This window comes from Ovis aries, chromosome 7, assembly GCF_016772045.2.
Source record: "Ovis aries strain OAR_USU_Benz2616 breed Rambouillet chromosome 7, ARS-UI_Ramb_v3.0, whole genome shotgun sequence".
NCBI classification, from domain to species: Eukaryota; Metazoa; Chordata; class Mammalia; order Artiodactyla; family Bovidae; genus Ovis; species Ovis aries.
In genome coordinates, this window is record NC_056060.1 from 7,023,184 (window position 1) to 7,043,963 (window position 20,780).

Sequence of the window (20,780 nt, forward strand, 5' to 3'; positions counted from 1 at the left end):
CAAAGTATTGGAGCTTCAGCCTCAACATCAGTCATTCCAGTGAATATACAGGACTGATTTCTTTTAGGATGGACTGGTTGGATCTCCTTATAGTCCAAGGGACTCTCAAGAGCCTTCTCCAACACTACAGTTCAAAAGCATCAATTCTTAGGTGTTCGGCTTTTTTTTATCGTCCAACTCTCACATCAGTACACGACTACTGGAAAAACCATAGCCTTGACTAGACGAACCTTTGTTGGCAAAGTAATATCTCTGCTTTTTAATATTCAGTCTAGGTTGGTCATAACCTTTCTTCCAAGGAGAAAGTGTCTTTTAATTTCATGGCTGCAGTCACCATCTGCAGTGATTTTGGAGCCCATAAAAATAAAGTCAGCCACTGTTTCCACTATGTCCCCATCTATTTGTCACGAAGTGATTGGACAGGATGCCATGATCTTAGTTTTCGAAATGTTGAGCTTTAAGCTAACTTTTTCACTCTCCTCTTTCACTTTCATAAAGAGGCTCTTTAGTTCTTCCTTGCTTTCTGCCATAAGGGTGGTGTCATCTGCAGATATGAGGTTATTGATATTTCTCCCAGCAATCTCGATTCCAGCTTGTGCTTAAACTATTGCACAATTGCACTCAACTCACATGCTAGTAAAGTAATGCTCAAAATTCTTCAAGCCAGGCTTCAACAGTACGTGAACCATGAACTTCTAGATGTTCAAGCTGGATTTAGAAAAGGCAGAGGAGCCAGAGGTAAATTGCCAACATCTATTGGATCATTGAAAAGGCAAGAAAGTTCCAGAAAAATATCTATTTCTGCTTTATTAACTATGCCAAAGCCTTTGACTGTGTTGATCACCACAAAATGTAGAAAACTCTCCAAGAGATGGGAATACCAGACCACCTGACCTGTCTCTTGAGAAATCTGTATGCAGGTCAGGAAGCAACAGTTAGAACTGGACATGGAACAACAGACTGGTTCCAAGTAGGAAAAGGAGTCCGTCAAGGCTGTATATTGTCACCCTGCTTATTTCCCAGCATACATCACAGTAATCTGGGGAGTGTTCTCACCCAACTCCAGTACTCTTGCCTGGAAAATCCCATGGATGGAGGAGCCTGGAAGGCTGCAGTCCATGGGGTCGCTAAGAGTCGGACACGACTGAGCGACTTCACTTTCACTTTTCACTTTCATGGGTTGGAGAAGGAAATGGCAACTCACTCCAGTGTTCTTGCCTGGAGAATCCCAGGGACGGGGGGGCCTGGTGGGCTTCCATCTACGGGGTCGCACAGAGTCGGACACGACTGAAGTGACTTAGCAGTAGCAGTAGCAGCATACCTGAACTTTACTGAGAATAAGAAAAGACATTAATGCAGTTTCAGTGGCAGCCCAAATTACTGCTAAAAACTTGTATACTTCAGAATGGAAGGCCCCCACAGAACCTCATTCCTTGTTTATTGATTTGTATATTTGATTTATTTGATTTGTATATACGTTTATCAAACTGTCCTCCAGGTTTACATATACAGTTGATCACAAGAGGCAAATAAGATGTTCTGAGAAAGCTTACTTTTTGGACAGCACATTTACAGACATTATAGATGATGTTTTTAATATGTAGTACCAGGTTTATCGGATTACATACTTAACCATTTAACGTACAATTGTACTACTGTTTTTGTTAGGGTCTGTTTTTGTTTGGGCTGAAATATACCATAGGCTGGGTGCTTTCCACAACAAACATTTATTTCTCACAGACCTAGAAACTGCAGAGTCCAAGATCAAGATGGTAGCACTTCCAGTGTCTTGTGAGAGCCACTTCTGGTTTTATTCACTCAGTGGAGAGCACAGTGAGGAGTTAAGCTCTGTGTCTGTTTATAAGGGCACTAATCCCGTTCATCAGGGTTCCACTCTCTTGACCTAATTAGCTCCCAAAGGCATGATTTTCAAATCCATCACATTGGGATTAGACTTAACATATGAGTTATTGAGCGACACAAATATTCAGTCCAGAGCAGGAGTGTATATTTTAAAAAATGAAAATGTATCAATGACAGAGTTTTTGAGTGTTGGGTACCTGTCTCATTTCCCCTATAAACCCTGTGGGTTTTCTTGTTTTTATTGTTGTTTGCCTTCATTTTAAGAGATTTATTTAAGAATTTTTTTTCAGCTTTGTGGAGGTATAGCTGAAAAATGAAATTGTGATACATTTAAACTGTACAGAGTGACGATTCAGTGTGTATACATTGGGAAAAGATTCCTCCCATCTAGTTACTTAACACACTCACCATCTCATTTCTTTTTTTTTTTTTTTTGGTGAGAACATGTAAATTCTATGCACTTAGCAAATCTCACTTGTATAAAAGTCTTATCAACTAGAGTCACCACATTATAAGATCCTTAGACCTTATTCATAGATTTTTTGACAGGGGTAAAAGGAAATAGAAAAGCAGACACATGAGCTTACAGATACGGATCCTGAGGCTTAGGGTTGGCTAAGCTGAGCAAGACTGCAACCTTCGAAGTGGCAGAGACAGAGTCTGAGGTCAGTTTGTTTGAGTCTACAGATGATGTTCGTCATGTCTGCTGTGTAGACTTCTTAAACTTGGGGCCTGGGGCTCAGGTCTCAATTTTCCCCAAGTCACAGCCCTTCATTCCCTCCTCCTGAGATAACCAGTGCTAACTGCTAGCTAGTTCCTTTCACACTTCCTGCCTGCTCATCTGGTGTACAAGTCTGAGTGTCCCAGCATCACTGCGGGTCAGTAGGTCCTGAGCAGAATCTCAGCCTCTCTCACGCACATGTATGTGCACGCACACACGTGCATGGTTTTATAGAGAGAGCGTATTTTAAATAGTTTATACAGAAGTGGATTCTTTTTATGGCTTCAGTCTTCTCTGGGTTTCCTTTTTTGGCGTAGCTTCCTCTTCTCCAGTAACTACCTTTAGTAATGTAGGCCCTGTGTGTTTATTCTGTGCTTTCCTCTTGCTCATATAACCACACCCACATTGCCATCTTCCCCTGCTTACCCACCTACAGTAGATATAGACACATGCATAAACACATGTGAGTGTTTTTGGTCATTGCTTGTTTCATACAGAATGGGATTGTATTATATTTTCTCTGCATCTTATTTCCCACATTGACTAGCCACCTAGTGGAAATCTCTCCAACTGTTATAGCCCTAATTAATTACTTTTAATGCCTATATGATGTGGTGTGACTGTTCCCTGATTTGTTCAGTATTCCCATGTTGATGGACATTTACTTACCTTGTCAGTTTTAAGGGTTGCAGTTAGTAACCTTGTTTAGATAACATTACGTCCAGAAATTTATTTTCACAGGATAGAGTCCTGGGAGTGGGATTGCTGGTTGTATTTAAAATTGTAATAGATATTGCCAGATTGTTTAAACTGAAATGGTTTCATTTCCACTAATATCTTAATAGAGTACCTTTTTTGGTCCCTGTAGATTTGCAAGGATACTTGATATATTACAGAAAGTAACCATCCGCATTAAGCTACATTTTAAAAACCTATCAGTTGTTTACTGACTTTGCTTATCAACTTGTTCCTTTTATAACTTTTGAATCAAAACACTATACATTATCATCTAAATTTTCTTCTAGTATGTTTATTGTTTGTCTGCTGTTTTTGTATGTATGATATGATACGGGATTTAATTTTTTTTTCCAGATGATGAATCACTTGTACCTGTATTACTGTTAAATGTGTTCATATTTTCCCCATAGAATTGAAATATCACTTTTGCTGCATACTGAACCCTCTCATTTCCTGATCTTCAGCAGTTAGGTGTTCACCTGGCTTTTGCTGGTTGAGATAGTGTGGTGGCTCACTCAAGTGATGGGTTCCTTTCCTCTCTTTTCTTCAGGAAGCATGGCTTGACAGTACTTCACCTTGCAGCCTGGTCTGGAAGTCTCGAGAGTGTGCTCATGTTGACTCGAGCTGGAGCGGACCAGAGAGCCGAGAGGCAGGCAGGTATGTGGATCACCCCGGGACCCACGCCCTCTCTCACAGCGCAGGAGGGGGAAGGCTGCAGAGAATGGCCGCCCCTCCCCCGGCCCTCTTTAGGACCGCATGAACGCCGCCCACTCTGCCGCTCAGAGCAATAGCGTGCGCATCGTCGACCGCCTCACTCAAGATCGGTACCCGCACGACCTGGCCAGCCTGATGAGGTGTGTTAGCTGTGGGTCTCAAATAAACCCCACTAAATCGCACTGTCTTCCTGTCCCTGCTGCAACTGCCAGAGCAGCCGGCACAGACGGACCGGCCCTGCAGCTGACTCCTCCCGCACTCTGGCAGACCACAGAGCAGAAGGCAGTTATCGGTGCTGGCGCTGGCCTCGGCCCCTGCACGCGGGCAAGGCAGGAAGCAATGAAGGAGCAGTCTCTACTCCCTCATCCTGGCCACGGGGTGGGCAGGATCCACCCTGTGTGGGCGTCTGCATCTTACTCTGGAGGCCTGGCCTCTTGGGAATGCACTTGACCCAGGGCGGTGCTGCGATGGGCCATGGAGTACACGGCACTTGCACCGTACTTGTCTCTATTTTCTTCTTTTCGTAAGAAGAAAATGGTAATAATCACAGCTACAGCGGCTCTAGTGGTAAAGAGCCAGCCTACAATGCAGGAGACACAAGAGAGGCGGGGGTCTGATCCCTGGGTCGGGAAGATCCCCTAGAGAGGGCATGGCAACCCACTCCAGTATTCTTGCTGGAGAATCCCCATGGACAGAGGAGCCTGGTGGGCTGCACACAGTCCGTGGGGTCGCAGAGTTGGGCATGACTGAAGCAACTACGCACCACTTACTGAATGTTTGTCAGTGTGCTGGGCCCAGAGGAAAGCTGTGTCCACACATTATTTCAGTGAGAGCTCTAGAGCTTGGCACATAGGGACGCTTAACAAATCATTGCTGAGTGACTTAAACTGTTAATCCCCATAGTAATCCTATAATGAAGAAATATTTTTATTTATATTCGAGGAAGTCGAGGCTCAGAGACACGGAGTACCTGGTCTGAGGTCCCAAACTGGAAGGTGACAGAGCCAGGTTTGAATTCAGATCTGGTGACTCCAGTCAATACACTGTACTGTCCCCCTTCTCGGAGGACCGTGGGCATTGCCCATGCGCTAGGGAGTAGCCCTTTCTGGGCTGTTTTCACAAGGCAGTATCCTTTGTGGGGCTGGCATTTGGATTTCAAATGGGACCTCCTCTTCACTGTGCTGTTGAACTTCATTCTCCATTGAAGACTCTCTAGAAGTTAATCAGGAATGTTCATTTATTTCATCTCTTTTAAAACTTTCACATTTTTTTACCTCAATCTTAAAAATAATCACAAAAAAACTTTTGACAAATGAAGTCTATAAATTTCTTTCACTTCTTCTAAGTACGACTGAGCAACTATACATTTTATAGCTTGGAGGCAGACAGACTTGGGCTGAGGTCTGGGCATGTATTAAATATGTTGGTTTAGCAAGTCCTCCAACCGCTGAAGTCTTCAGTGTTTGCCTCTGTGCAATGGGAAGAATAAAACCTATTTCATGGTAGCACCAAGGCATGATTTTGAGGGATGTCTTGACCTCCACGTCTCTTTTTATCAGCAATATCTCCATTCTTTGATGTAAATGATTTTCATACTTCCTCAATCTTATGTACAGGTACCTCTGCCTGTGAGCAAAATGGCAAGCCATTCTCCCACCCCTTTGCAATCAGACAGCAACCCTAAGCCAGTCCCATGTAGCAACATCAAAGCAGCCATTGCCAGGATGCTCAAATGAGCTAATAACTACAGAGCACTCAGCAAAGAGCCTGGCACAAGGTCAGTGCTCACTGAATGGTAGCTGTTGTAACAATTATTATAGGGTGAAATGCTGTCTGGTTTCCTCAGGCTGACAACCATCATCAAACAAAATTTAACGTCAGGATGAAGAAGTCAGACACTCCAGTTTGATCCATGCTACCTGGGAGTGTGGCCTATGACTGAATACCATTCAATTCAAGGCAGCAGATGTGTGTTCATAGCCTGTTTTGTATGAGACCCAGGACTGTCTTCCTTTTCAGTGGGCTCTGGATGCTTTTGTGGGAGACAGCTGTGTGTGGGGAGGATCAGACAGGCTGAGGGGGCTCAAGGACCAAAGCAGGTTTACAGGGCGCTTTCCCCACTTCTGCAGCTTCTGCTGGCCTTCCTGTCTGTTATCTCTTCAGCTGGCTGAGTTTCCCTGTCCCACTCCTCTCCCTCCAAGTCTGACCATTTGTTGGGGAAAAGACTGAGGAACCCTGACTGTGAAGAGCCAGGTGTTCAGCTGAGAGATCCTAAAACGAAGCTGCAATGAGAACCATATGCAGAATGAGCAAATCCTGAGTCCCCTGGGTCATCTAGGGAAGGAGTCTCTGAGTCCCATTCCTAAAGAAACCTGGATTCATCCATGGGAGAGACAGTCTGTCCTTTGCCTGAGATCTGTGAGCGGGGTCAAGGATATTAGCCAAAGCCAGTGGGAACCGGGATCCAGAGCTCAGGGTTCACCAATTCATTGTTGGTACCACATGTGCACTAGCTTAAAGGTACTGTGGAGCTCATGAAATGCACTGAATGGAAAAGACTGCTCCACCTTCACAGTGGCCTTTCTTGCCCAGTTTCTTATCCACAGAAAGTGACTGAGAGCCTGTACACCTGCCCAGAGTTACTAATCCTTCTCATTAGCCTTGGAGGGAACTCCACAAGCTCACAAGGAAAGCCAAACAGGGAGGAGGTTTTTATTAATCAAATAGATTTAAGTAGGCCCAGAAGAGATTGGGTAGGACGGCAGAGATGAGGGGGCACTGGGAAATATGTTGAGGTTTCTCCCAACTCTGTAGCTGTAAAAAATATGTGGCCCCTCCAGAGGAGAGAGATGAGAGCAGCCAGGGGAAGTTAAGGGTTAAGTAGTCTAGATATTTTGACTCTATATGTTAACTTCCACCTAGTGATCAAAAATAAGTACTCAGACCAAAAAGTTTGGAGAGGGAGGGACACCAAAGGGAACAGCCTCAGAGGCCACTCATGTATCTTTGGATATTTACAAAGTCTGGTGGTACAACATTAGGTTGGTTTCAGCTGCGTAAATAGAGGAACTTCCATTGGTTTAAAGGAATCCTTAAAGGAAATCTCTAGAGGTCCAAATGCAAAAAAACTCATCCTTGTTCAGAAGGCTAGAGATATTGAGCATGAAGGTGTGAGAAGACAGTTTCCTCTGTGGACCTGTGGTCCACACTCAGAGCCTTAGATTTCATCAAACCTGTTGCCTCTCGTCTGGGGAGAACTGACCCAGTGGCTCCCTTTCACAGCAGTTCCATGACTTCAGAAGCAACACACTGGTCTTTCAGCACTTTTTGCTGAATGTTCTTTTTCTCTCTCAAATATCCAGTTATGTAGGGACCCACCGCTTTCCCCTTTTGCTGAATTCAGCTGTGAATTCCTGGTAGCAGGGTGAAGGGAAATTTCATGAGGAAGATACGCCCAGGAGGCACCGGGGCTCTTCCTGCTGGTCTCCACCGGCCTTCTCTCCTGGGAGGCCCTCCAGGACACCCTCTCTGGGGTCCGTGGGAAGGGATGGTCAGGTTGGGCTTTGGGTGCCCAATTAATGGCTGTTTGTGACACTTTTACTCAACTTGGTAACTTGTCAAAATAATCCTGCTGCTGCTAAGTCTATTCGGTCGTGTCTGACTCTGTGCGACCCCATAGGTGGCAGCCCACCAGGCTCCCGCGCCATTTTTTTTTTTTTTTTTTTTTGCCTGCGCAGTTTGAGGGATCTTAGTTGCCCTTCCAGGAAAGGAACCAGCAGGGAGTGAAAGCTAGAGCCCAAACCACTGGACCCCCTGGGAACATCCAAAGCTCCAATTTTAAACAGGACACGGCTATTAATTTTTCTCAAACGGCAGAATATTCCAGAGTGTACATCTTGGACGTGCACGGTACAGACAAAACACCTTTGCGCCCAGCAGGCAGTTCAAGAAAAAAGAAATTGTCAAACTTTGAAAACCCTCAATCCACCGAAGGCAGGAACCGCGCTCATGAATTTGGTGCCAATCACTTGCTATTTTTTTTTTTCTTTTTCAATTTAACAGCAAAGTCTGTGACAGAAATCAAACTCGGACATACACGTACACAAAACCTCTGAAACCCGGGTCTCCGCTCGCTGCGGCGTGTGGATGCCAGCCCGCCGCCCGCCGCTTCGCCCCCTAGTGCCGACACAGCACTTTCCTTTCCGGAGCGGAAAGGCCGCCCACTTGCCTTATTTGCATACCCACCGGGCTCTGCACACCGTACAAGTTTAAAATTATAAAACTTCAAATTTTCTTTTACCTGTGTGTTCTGAAATTAGACCCTTGTTTACAGAGTAATCTAGAAATTTTTGCTCAGGCACTGGCTCTCGGTGTTAGCTAGTCACTCTCACTGATGTAGGAGTCCCTCTTACCCGAGCTGTGACTTAGGCGGCTGTAGGGTATACTCTGGTTTCTCTTCAGATCGTATAAATCTTTCGCCTTTTACTAAAGATTTCCGTGGAGAGGAACAACTCTGAGTCTTAAACTAATTTTTTGAGGCCTTGTTTCGACAAGGCTACTGATACTGGTTAATGAAAGACTTGCAGTGTTTGAGTACCATGGTGGCTGAGATCTGGGTTTAAACTTTGGGTGGAAAAGAAAATAATAACTCACTATAATGTTGTCATCTGGAAAACCCCTGTGGGAGAATCCTGATAGATTACGGATCAGTGGGTTGCAAAAATTCAATGGCGGCTGGATTATTCGTTTATAAAGGTGTTTATTTTTTTCCCTTGGTCTGGGGGGGATTACAGTATAATCCCCAATGATTAAAGTAGAGATGTATGTGTGTTATCTTTAGTCAGTTTTGTCGATGCGTCAGTTCTTCCCATCAAGTAGCCAAATTATTAGAATTTCAGTTTCACTCTTCCGATGAAAATTTAGGACTGTTTTTCTTTAAGATGGACTGGTTAGATTTTCTTATTAAGAGACTCTCAAGATCCTTTCCCAACACATTAGTTGAAAAGCATCAATTTTCAGTGCTTAGCTTTCTTATACAGTGCAATTCTCACATCTATACATGATTTTGGGAAAAGCATATGTTTGACTAGATGGACTTTTGTTGCAAGGTTAGTATCTCTGCTTTGTAATATGTTGTCTAGGTTGGTTATATCTTTTCTTCCAAGGAACGAGCGTCTTTTAACTTCATGTCTGCAGTCACCATCTAGAGTGATTTTGGAGCCCCCCCCCCCCCACCAAAATTCTTGGACTGCTTCCCCATATATTTGCTCTGAAGTGATGGGACCAGATGCCATGATCTTAGTTTTCTGAATGTTGTTTTAAGCCAACTTTTAGACTCTCCTCTTTCACTTTCATCAAGAGGCTCTTTAATTCTTTACTTTCTGCCATAATTATGGTGTAATCTGCATATCTGAGGTTATTGATATTTCTCCCAGCAATCTGGATTCCAGCTTGTGCTTCTTCCAGCCCAGCATTTCTCATGATGTACTCTGCATATAAGTTAAATAAGCAGGGTGATAACATACAGCCTTGACCTACTCCTTTCCCGTTTTGGAACCAGTCTGTTGCTCCATGTCTAACTGGTGCTTCTTGACCTGCATACAGATTTCTCAGGAGGCAGGTAAGGTGATCTGGTTTTGCATCTCTTGACGAATTTTTCCACAGTTTGTTGTGATCCACACGGTCAAAGGCTTTGGCGTAGTCAATAAGGCAGAAGTAGATGTTTTTCTGGAACTCTCTTGCTTTTTCGATGATACAATGGATGTTGGCAATTTGATCTCTGGTTCCTCTGCCTTTTCTAAACCCAGCTTTTCTAATCACAAGTGATTAATGTGAAAGCGTATGTTTGTTTTCCTTTTTTCAATACCATATCACCTGACCAGCCTCTTGAGAAACCTATATGCAGGTCAGGAAGCAACAGTTAGAACTGGACATGGTACAACAGACTGGTTCCAAATAGGAAAAGGAGTACGTCAAGCCTGTATATTGTCACCCTGCTCATTTAACTTGTATGCAGAGTACATCATGAGAAATGCTGGGCTGGAAGAAGCACAAGCTGGAATCCAGATTGCCGGGAGAAATATCAATAACCTTAGATATGCAGATGACACCACCCTTATGGCAGAAAGTGAAGAGGAGCTAAAAAGCCTCTTGATGGAAGTGAAAGAGGAGAGTGAAAAAGTTGGCTTAACGCTCAACATTCAGAAAATGAAGATCATGGCATCTGGTGCCATCACTTCATGGCAAATAGATGGGGAAACAGTAGAAACAGTGTCAGATTTTTTTGGGGGGGACTCCAAAACCACTGCAGATGGTGACTACAGCCATGAAATTAAAAGATGCTTACTCCTTGGAAGAAAAGTTATGACCAACCTAGATAGTATATTCAAAAGCAGAGACATTACTTTGCCAACTAAGGTCCATCTAGTCAAGGCTATGGTTTTTCCTGTGGTCATGTATGGATGTGAGAGTTGGACTGTGAAGAAGGCTGAGCGCCGAAGAATTGATGTGTTTGAACTGTGGTTGGAAAAGACTCTTGAGAGTCTCTTGGACTGCAAGGAGATCCAACCAGTCCATTCTAAAGGAAATCAGTCCTGGATGTTCTTTGGAAGGAATGATGCTAAAGCTGAAACTCCAATACTTTGGCCACCTAATTCGAAGAGTTGACTCATTGGAAAAGACTCTGATGCTGCGAGGGATTGGGGGCAGGAGGAGAAGGGGACGACAGAGGATGAGATGGTTGGATGGCATCACCGACTCGATGGACATGAGTTTGGGTGAACCCCGGGAGGTGGTAATGGACAGTGAGGCCTGGTGTGCTGCAATTCATGGGGTTGCAAAGAGTCGGACATGACTGAGCAACTGAACTGAACTGAACTGAAACTTAAAAATGAAAAATAATTTTAGTGATAACTGCAACTCCTCAGACTTATTCATGTGCAACAATTTAAATGCGTTGAATTAAGACATATTAGGTTAAGTACACATTTAGCTAATACAGGGAAAAAAAGAGGAACAGAAATTCTGAACCTTTCTTATTTTTGCTAATTAAGAAAGGTATTTAGGATACTGAGTTGTGGTTGTCTGGGGTCTGAAGCCTGAGGCGCTGACACCAGGCTCCACGTCCTCCAGGTGGGAAAATCTCCCTGCCTTACAGTGAGGACAGTCTCCGTTCTTCGAGACTGCTGCACTGGATAGAGGCTCACTTGAACATAATTTAAAAGGGTTGGGTGGTTAAAAAATGAAAGTAGACACAATAAACTATATTAAAACTCAACGTTTTTAAACTTCTTCTTTTGCTTATAATATGTACTAGCGATGGGAGAAAAGATTTGTATCTCATTTTACTGTCAGCTGGTCTTTCTTTATGCTACCTTTTGATATGTTTATAAGATACAGACTACTTAAATGTTCTTATTTTGTGTAATTTGGCTTTCACTTTTTTTTTTTTTGATGATAACATTTTTTAAAGAGCATCCGAAGTTCAAAGCAGTGGCTGTTTTGTTAGGGAGGAAAAATGTATTATCTTTGTCAACCTCCCACTTCTTATCAGACTAAACTTTCTCTGTGGGTGGGTCCTCTGTCACTTTATTTAACCATGCAGAAATGCAAGACTTTGTAGCAACCAAGGATAAAAGAGTAAGGCCATTTTAAGGTTGAACAGACTCTTAATATTTCCAGCAGTGTTTTTCCCCAGATTGCTAAATATGTTTTAGTGAGAATTCTTTCTGTTAATGAGTGACAAAAATCCAGTTTAATCTGGAATAAGCCTTAAAGGTAGTTTATGAACTCCTAACTAAAGAGTTTGAGTGTGTATCTCACTGGCTGCAGGCATCCTGCCCAACTCTTGGCTCTCTCTGTTGGCATTTAAAAAAATTTGTTTATTTGGCTGTGCCGGGTCTTATTTGCAGTATGTGAGATCTTTACTTGCAGCATGTGAACTCTTAGTTGCGGTATGTGGGGTCTAGTTCCCTGTCCAGGGATGGAACCCAGGCTCCCTGCACAGGGAGCATGGAGTCTTAGCCACTGGACCACAAGGGAAGTCCCTCTGTTGGCATTACTGATAAGCATACTCGCCACATCGTGAGGATGGCTGCTAACAGCCTCAAGTTTAAATTCTTATGAATAGTGTTATGGATTTTGATTCATAAGAAAGAAAATTTCTCCCTCATCAAATACTCATATATAAATCACAGTAGTTCTGTTTGGCCCTGCCTGAAACATGTGTCCAATCCTGCACCAATTCCTGTGACCACGGGTGATACGATCGTGGCAGGTAAAGCCTGGCCGTTGACAGCAGTAAATGGACTGAATGAATGGTTGTGTGTGTGTGTTGGCAGGGAGAGGGGCAGGGGAGCGGTTCTCCCAAGGAAAAGCAAAGACACAACAGCAAATGTCCACTCGCAGACAACACCATCATGTGTCATTCATGCCCTTTGTGTGTAAAGGGCTAACAAATCGCCTTTCCTTTCTGCATGAGAATTTAAACCTTAGTTAACTTTCTGGCTCTGTGTCACTACAAACAAGACAAAAGTACAATATGAACTCTTACTAAGCAGCATCGCTTATGATAAAAATGACTCCTGATCGGTAAGCTGCATCTGGACTTGGAGGAACTACAGATGAGTTGTGAATGCCAGAGGAGAGGCATACTCTGGGCATCCTTGAGCGCAGTGACTTCTTTTCCTCTGTTCCAGGGCGTTAGCCCTCATTTCTTATCACCTGCCTCCCCAGCCACAGGCACAAACTCAAACTGAGTTACGTACCGCCACATATCACCAAGTCGGTTATTGCATTTCATTACAACCACTTGCATATATGCTTACCTTCCTTAAAGGAGGCTGAGCTTCCTGAGGATAGGGTGTTTGTTTTTTTTATCTTGGCCACTTTTGCTTAGCACAATATCTGATATATATATATATGCTTAATAATTGTTAATAGTTGTTGAATAAATGAGTGGCTCATTTGTAAGAATGTGTGACTAAGTGTTTTCATCTAGCATATAATCAGCGTTTCTCATCTTTCTTTTTGTGATTGGTTTATATGGACCTTTGTTGGCACTGTTTGCAGGTATTTGTATAAGCTGACACAATCATTCTGTCATTTCCCAAAAGCTGCTGATGGCCCATGGGGCTTCCCAGGTGGCTCAGTGGTAAAGAATCCACCTGCCAAGTAGGAGATGAAGGAGATGATCCCTGGGTGGGGAAGATCCCCTGGAGAAGAAAATGGCAACCTATTCCAGTAATTGCCTGGGAAATCCCATGGATAGAAGAGCCTGGTGGGCTACAGTCCATGGGCTCAAACAGAGTTGACCATGACTTAGTGACTAAACAGCAGTTTGTGGCTCAAGACTAGAGCGTTATCTCCAATTAGGGATCTAATCTGACAACCAGCAAAAGAGGGCCCCAAGCAGTCTCTTGTCTTTTCGCTTTGTCCTTTCTTGGTGATTCAATGAGGACAGGATTTCAGACTTTGAAGGGCTAGAGATATAGGTCTAATTGGCAACATATCTGGCTCAGAAATGTAAATAAAGTGAATTTTTGGTGCCCGTCTGTTACTCCGGCATGTATAGAGTCCCATAGGACTCATCCATACATACTTTTTTGGAAGCCATTTATTATTTTAGCACTTTTCCTTCCTTTTTCTTTAAGTTGTTGGAAAATCATGAGCTATTATCTCAAGCAAACAGTGACCATTACTTTTTATTATCTTCCATTAGCAGGAGATCAGATAACAAATCTCAGATTCAGGGAACTTATAAAGAGTCTTGTGTCTTGCTTTTAACATTTCAAACATCTTGCTAAGCTTTTGGTTGACAACATAGCAGGCCAATTTGTGAATGTTTTCTTTAGTTGATGAAAATACTTCTGCTGCCCAGCAAGTTGGCCACCCCAACTTCTTTTCCTGCTTCTAAATATCTCAGGTTAGAAAACTGAGTTTTCCTATAGGTGTTTCACTGTTGTTTCAATGCCAAGTGACGTTTTGGCTATCGAAAAATGCAGTCTTCCTTTGCAATGTGAAAAGTTGGAGAAATTACCATAATCAGAAGACTCTACCCTTGAACTCTCCTCCCTAACAAATCGCACCTAAACATCTCTCATACAGCTTAAGCTGTATTTTCTGGATAATTCCTAATTTCTCCATCCCACATCATACAGACCTGTTCTCAAGAGTTTTCCTATTGATCCTTAGTGAATGTCAAAGATACGTATACGAGCAAGCATCTGAGCCACCAGGGAAGCCCCATTAATAAGCAGGGAAGGCCTGAAAAGAAGCAGTTGATACAATGTCATGTCTCAAGACAAGACTTATCATGTTAAGACTTCCCTGGTGGCTCAGGTGGTAAAGTGTCTGCCTATAATGCAGAAGACCTGGGTTCAATCCCTGGGTCAGGAAGATCTCCTGGAGAAGGAAGTGGCAACCCACTCCACTATTCTTGCCTGGAAAATTCCATGGATCTGGTAGGCTATAGTACATGGGGTCGCAAAGAGTCAGACATGACTGAGCGACTTCACTTTCTTTCTTTCATGTCTCAATGAGTCATGTAAATATTAAACCCTGGAGAATTTCTGCTTTAAGCATTTTTATCAGTAAGGCAAAGCTTACTGAGTGATATGCAAGTGACTCAGATGAGGTCTGGCACAAAATCAGCTTCTCAATAAATAGCTGAGTGGAAGACCTGTTCCATAAATGCAGAAAGTTGGTTAAAATGTTCTGTTTGAAAGGGAAGATAGTCTGGCTGTGAGGTGGGGCCTCCCTAGACGCTTTGGAAAGACCAAGTCTAAACGTAACTCTCTGCCCCCATGAAAATGATTCTGTGCTGATGAAGTTTGGGGCGAAAACTCAGAACTGGATCTGGTTTGAAGTGAGAGAGGTTGTTATGACCTCCCCCTAAGAAGAAACCCAGAATGCCGTGACCAGAATCACCGCCTTGGCCTCCTTGCCCTCCTCAAAATGCTCCACTTGGCCAGTTGTCTTGTGTGTTCAATAAGTGTGTAATAATACTGGAGTTTGTGACTGATTTTCAGAAGGGAAGAAAACCATTTCTTTTGGCGGCAGAGAGGGTCCATGTCGAAATGATAGAAAAACTTATCTTCCTTAATCTGCATACTACAGAAAAGGACAAGGTGAGATGCAATTTTATTTTTTCACCAAGGACTAGAGAAAGGGAAGCATAGATTTGGCAATGACATTTTGGTGAGCAGTTGAATTCTTCACTTGTTACTACAATCGGAAAGATCATGGGATATCCCAATGAAACCAACCCACTTTTTCAGTGGACTGTCCAAATCACCAGTTTTGCTCCAGAAATGTCTGAAATCAAAGGGCTACATGGAATTTTCTACTGTCAGCTCCAGTTGCTCTTTTCTTCCCCTGAGATCTTCTGGGGACTCAGCCCCATCTGACCAGAGAAGGGAACACCGAATGGACATCCATGTCCTTGTGCACGTCTTTGATGCTTTTTTTTAAGGAGAAATTCCTAGATGTGAAAGTGTGGGTCAAAGAGTGCTGCACATTGTAAAACTTTCGGTCTAATATTGCTAAAACTACCTCCCAGAAATCTTGCAACAGTTTGCCTTCCCAAGAGTTATATACAATTACTTGCATTATTCCACCTTTTACCAGCAGATTAGCAGTGAAGGTAAAAAAAAAACATGGATGGTTTGTTCCCTTCTCATTCAAACAACTATGTATTTTCAATTTAAAACTTTAAAAGTATGAATTTCACTTAAAACTATGGAAACATGGCCAGTACTGGAGCCACAGCTTTATCCAGTGTGGCCCCTGCCCCTGGAAGCCACTCTGCAGCCCTGCCCGTGGGCAGGGCATGTTCCTGGGAAGCTCTCCTGAGGTGCGCCTCTGTTGCAGGAGGGGAGTGCTGCCCTGCACCTCAAAGCAAAGCGTGGTCACAGCCCTGCGATCCAGTGCTGCTCACCCAGTCACCAGAAATACAGAGATCAAGGAGGTATGTGCAGGGGCTCATACAGGTGAGCATGCGGCGCAGAAGTGGAAGAGTGGGAAGAACAGCTTTCGAGAAAGGAGTAGGGGCAAACGAAAGTGTTTGTGCCACAGGCTGCAAAGTGAAGAGCCAGTCACTCAGTCGTGTCCAACTCTTTGTGACTCCATGGACTACACAGTCCGTGGAATTCTCCAGGCCAGAATACTGGAGTGGGTAGCCTTTGCCTTCTCCAGGGAATCTTCCCAACTCAGGGAATGAACCCAGGTCCCTCGCATTGAAGGCGGGTTCTTTACCAGCTGAGCCACAGGGAAGCCCACAGGGTGTAAAAGGTGATGCTGAAAGATTCCTCCCTTTTCCTTTAAAGTAACTCACAGCGGTTCATTTGTTAATCCATTCACTTATTCACCAAAAAATATTTAATGTGTGCTCTGGATGATGGTTAGAGTATGAGGCAGAGAGCATCACTGACTCAATGGACCTGAATTTGAGTAAGCTCTGGGAGACGGTGGAGGACAGAGGAGCCTGGCGAGCTACAGTGCTTGGGGTCCCAAAGAGTCAGACATGACTTAGTGACGGAACCGTGACTGAACCCTGCTAGGTAGAGTGTTTTCTTATTCTGGAAGCCTACAGGGCAAGAAGGGCATACAATACATATTATATTGGGTTAAATAGATGTACACGCAGTGTGCTGTGGGAACACAAAGGAAGAGCTGTTGCAGAAATAGCACAGACCTCACAGAGGAGGTGATATATGATGTGGGTCTGGGCATTCTAGTGAACCCTGGTACCAGGAGACTGGAGGGCGCAGGGTAGACTTCCAGACCGAGCTCGAGTAAGGGAACTGAGGCATGAAGAAGCACGGGGAGGCCTGGGAACGACAGCACCGAAATGAAAGGCCGCGCTTCCCAGGAGCAGAGCCCCGGGAGGGTTTCCGGCGGCACAGTGGTGGGAGCCATCGTGGGCGGAGGCAGGACACTGACACCGCGCTTTGAAGGGAGGACTGGTGCCTGGAAAGCTGGAGGTGGGGTGTCCCTTCAGGTGACAGGAAATGACAGGAGCAAGGGCTACTGGGGACCTGCCACCCAGGCTCTCAGGGGCAGCAAACAGGATGAGGTGGGAGGAGGAGGGAGAGGTCACAGGACTTGTGAGCAGGGGCTAGGGAGAGGGGAGACTTTCTGCCCCCCAGCTCCCTGGCTTGGACCCCCAGGACGGTGGGGTGCCCATCCCTGAGCTGTGGAGGGTGAGAGGAGGGGAGGAGGGTGAGAGGAGGGGAGGAGGGTGAGCGCCCCAGTCATCAGGAGTGGGCGGGTTCTCCTGAGACTCTGTGGGAGGGGTTTACTCAGCTGAGGGGAGCAGGGAGGTGGAAGGCAGGCCTGGAGTTCAGCGGAGAGGTTGTGGCTGCGGAGGCAGACGCATGAGTCATCTGCTCTGGGAGGTCACTTCTTAACCTCTGGGTCCACGCCTTTGGAGCTGGCTGTTTGGAGACCCAGGTGAGTGGAGTCCTCGGACTTCATGGTAGTGATGATCAGATTGAAGTGGTTTAACTTTATGAAGATCCTAGGAATGTGATCTTCTTGAATAAAAGTTATGAATGATGCGTGAGAAACTCAAGGAGAGCTAGATTCACCCAGCAAAAATCTTAGCCCTGATTGGCCTTCACAAATATAGAGATCCTGTCCTATCATAGGATTTAAAGTCTTAGTCATGCTAGCCCTTTTCTGTTCTAATACTTTACCACTGGAATATGTGTTCCTGGATTTAATCCACCTTTTAGCTATTTTTGAGTCAGGGCATATTGAAGAAAAGTCTTTAAGTCTAACAAACTGTAATTGTAGACTGTGATAGATTTTATTTGCACAAAGTGTCTAGTGATACGATTAATCCTTTGGATGAAGCCCATAACATACATACGGTCCTGGGCTGCCTCCGTTTTCGGACATAGGCCCTTGCCAGACGATGGAGTGACTCATGGGACTAGGCTTAAGTGTGGTATTTTCCAAACATTCTGGGTAGCAAACTCATATCAGAGAAGAAAATGTCAGCATGTGCCTTATCACGGGGTATTTATCATTAAATCAATATATTATAAAACATATGTCAGAAATATATATTTTAAAGATTGAGATAAAAAGAAACATAAATAGCAATTTTCATATTTTCTCTACACTGAAAGGATTATCTTATAAACATCTGATTTGTTTTCCTTCGAGTTTTCTTTGTGTTCCTGTGCGTGCATATTTTTAGGTTCTTCCCAAAATGCCTTTAACCCTTCTTTAGCTCCTGGCCATTTAGGTTTTGTTCACTTTTTCTTTTTTATGGAAGTAAGGCTGTCAGGACTGACCCAGACTTGCCCGGGAGTGTCCAGGAGTCTCCAGCAGAGGCATGGGTCGGTGGTGGCCTGCGGCAGGATTGGGGGCAGTGAGTGTAGCTGTACATGCATGGGATCTTATGAAGGAAGTCACCATTATCTTCATTACTTCCACCATAGTTTGGCCCCAGGTAAATAACAGGGAGGCAACACAGCTCCACCCCTCTACAGAAAATTGGATCAAAGATTTAAGTGTGCCAGCTGCCACAACCTCACAGAAGTTGGCCGAGAGGAGCTACCCGTCACCCAAGGTCAGGGGCAGTGGCCAGGAAGAGCTACCCCATGTCCAAGGAGCAGTGGCTGCATGGGCGCAGGAGGGCCAAGAGGAGCTACTCCACGTTGAAGGTCAGGAGGGGGACTGCGAGGAGATACCCCTCTTCCAAGGTAAGGAGCAGCGGCTGTGCTTTGCTGGAGCAACCGTGAAGAGATACCCCACGCCCAAGGTAAGAGAAACCCAAGTAAGATGGTAGGTGTTGCGAGAGCCATCAGAGGGCAGACACACTGAAACCATAATCACAGAAAACCGGTCAATCTAATCACACAGACCACAGCCTTGTCTAACTCAATGAAACTAAGCCATGCTGTGTAGGACCACCCAAGATGGGCGGGTCAAGGTGGAGAGGTCTGAGAATGTGGTCCACTGGAGAAGGGAATGGCAAACCACTTCAGTATTCTTGCCTTCAGAACCCCATGAACAGTATGAAAAGGCAAAATGATAAGATACTGAAAGAGGAACTCCCCAGGTCGGTAGGTGCCCAATATGCTACTGGAGATCAGTGAAGAAATAACTCCAGAAAGAAAGAAGGGATGGAGCCAAAGCAAAAACAATACCCAGTTGTGGATGTGACTGGTGATAGAAGCAAGGTCCGATGCTGTAGAGAGCAATATTGCATGGGAACCTGGAATGTCAGGTCCATGAATCAAGGCCAATTGGAAGTGGTCAAATAGGAGTTCAAGAGTGAATGTCGACATTCTAGGAATCAGCGAACTAAAATGGACTGGAATGGGTGAATTTAACTCAGATGAGCATCATATCTACTACTGTGGGCAGGACTTCCTTAGAAGAAATGGAGTAGCCATCATGGTCAACAAAAGAGTCTGAAATGCAGTACTTGGATGCAATCTCAAAAACGACAGAATGATCTCTCTTCATGTCCAAGGCAAGCCATTCAATATCACAGTAATCGAAGTCTATGCCCCAACCAGTAACACTGAGGAAGCTGAACTTCAACAGTTCTATGAAGACCTACAAGACGTTTTAGAACTAACACCCCAAAAGGATGTCCTTTTCATTATAGGGGACTGGAATGCAAAGTAGGAAGTCAAGAAAAACCTGGAGTAACAGGCAAATTTGGCCTTGGAATGCAGAATGAAGCAGGGCAAAGGCTAATAGAGTTCTGCCAAGAGAACGCACTGGTCATAGCAAACACCCTCTTCCAAGAACGCAAGAGAAGACTCTACACATGGACATCACCAATGGTCAACACCAAAATCAGATTGATTATAGTCTTTGTAGCCAAAGATGGAAAAGCTCTCTACAGTCAGCAAAAACAAGACCGGGAGCTGACTGGCTCAGATCATGAACTCCTTATTGCCAAATTCAGACTTAAATTGAAGAAAGTATGGAAAACTGCTAGACCATTCAGGTATGACCTAAATAAAATTTCTTATGATTATACAGTATAAGTGAGAAATAGATTTAAGATAGATAGAGTGCCTGACGGACTACTGGGGATGGAGGTTCATGACATTGTACAGGAGACAGGGATCAAGACCATCCCCATGGAAAAGAAATGCAAACAAGCATAATGGCTGTCTGGGGAGGCCTTACAAATAGCTGTGAAAAGAAGAGAAGTGAAAAGCAAAGGAGAAAAGGAAAGATATAAGCATCTGAATGCAGAGTTCCAAAAAATAGCAAGAAGAGATAAGAAAGCCTTCCTCAGCTATCAATGCAAAGAAATAGAGGAAAACAACAGAATGGGAAAGACTAGAGATCTCTTCAAGAAAATTAGAGATACCAAGGGAACATTTCATGCAAAGATGGGCTCGATAAAGGACAGAAATGGTATGGACCTAACAGAAGCAGAAGATATTAAGAAGAAGTGGCAAGAATACACAGAAGAACTGTACAAAAAAGATCTTCACGACCCAGATAATCACGATGGTGTGATCACTCATCTAGAGCCAGACATCCTGGAATGTGAAGTCAAGTGGACCTTAGAAAGCATTACTACAAACAAAGCTAGTGGAGGTGATGGAATTCCAGCTGAGCTATTTCAAATCCTCAAAGATGATGCTGTGAAAGTGCTGCACTCAATATGCCAGCAAATTTGGAAAACTCAGCAGTGGCCGCAGGACTGGCAAAGGTCAGTTTTCATTCCAATCCCAAAGAGAGGCAATGCCAAAAAATGGTCAAA

The 20,780-nt window shown here is 44.2% G+C and overlaps 1 protein-coding gene and 2 non-coding genes across 3 annotated transcripts in view; all 3 read left to right on the top strand.

The window, feature by feature from the left end:
- ANKDD1B (ankyrin repeat and death domain containing 1B) overlaps positions 1-20,780 on the top strand; it is an 83,420-nt gene that overhangs the window by 19,502 nt on the left and 43,138 nt on the right. The window contains 5 exon segments of the mRNA XM_027972156.3: positions 3,877-3,975; positions 4,073-4,160; positions 4,163-4,176; positions 15,064-15,162; positions 15,905-16,001. Of these exon segments, the coding sequence (XP_027827957.1) occupies positions 3,877-3,975; positions 4,073-4,160; positions 4,163-4,176; positions 15,064-15,162; positions 15,905-16,001 (397 nt within the window).
- Positions 8,478-8,593, top strand: LOC114115961 (U5 spliceosomal RNA). Its single transcript, XR_003590061.1, has one exon. It is a non-coding gene; the product is annotated as a U5 spliceosomal RNA (small nuclear RNA).
- Positions 14,360-14,432, top strand: TRNAY-AUA (transfer RNA tyrosine (anticodon AUA)). Its single transcript has one exon. It is a non-coding gene; the product is annotated as a tRNA-Tyr (tRNA).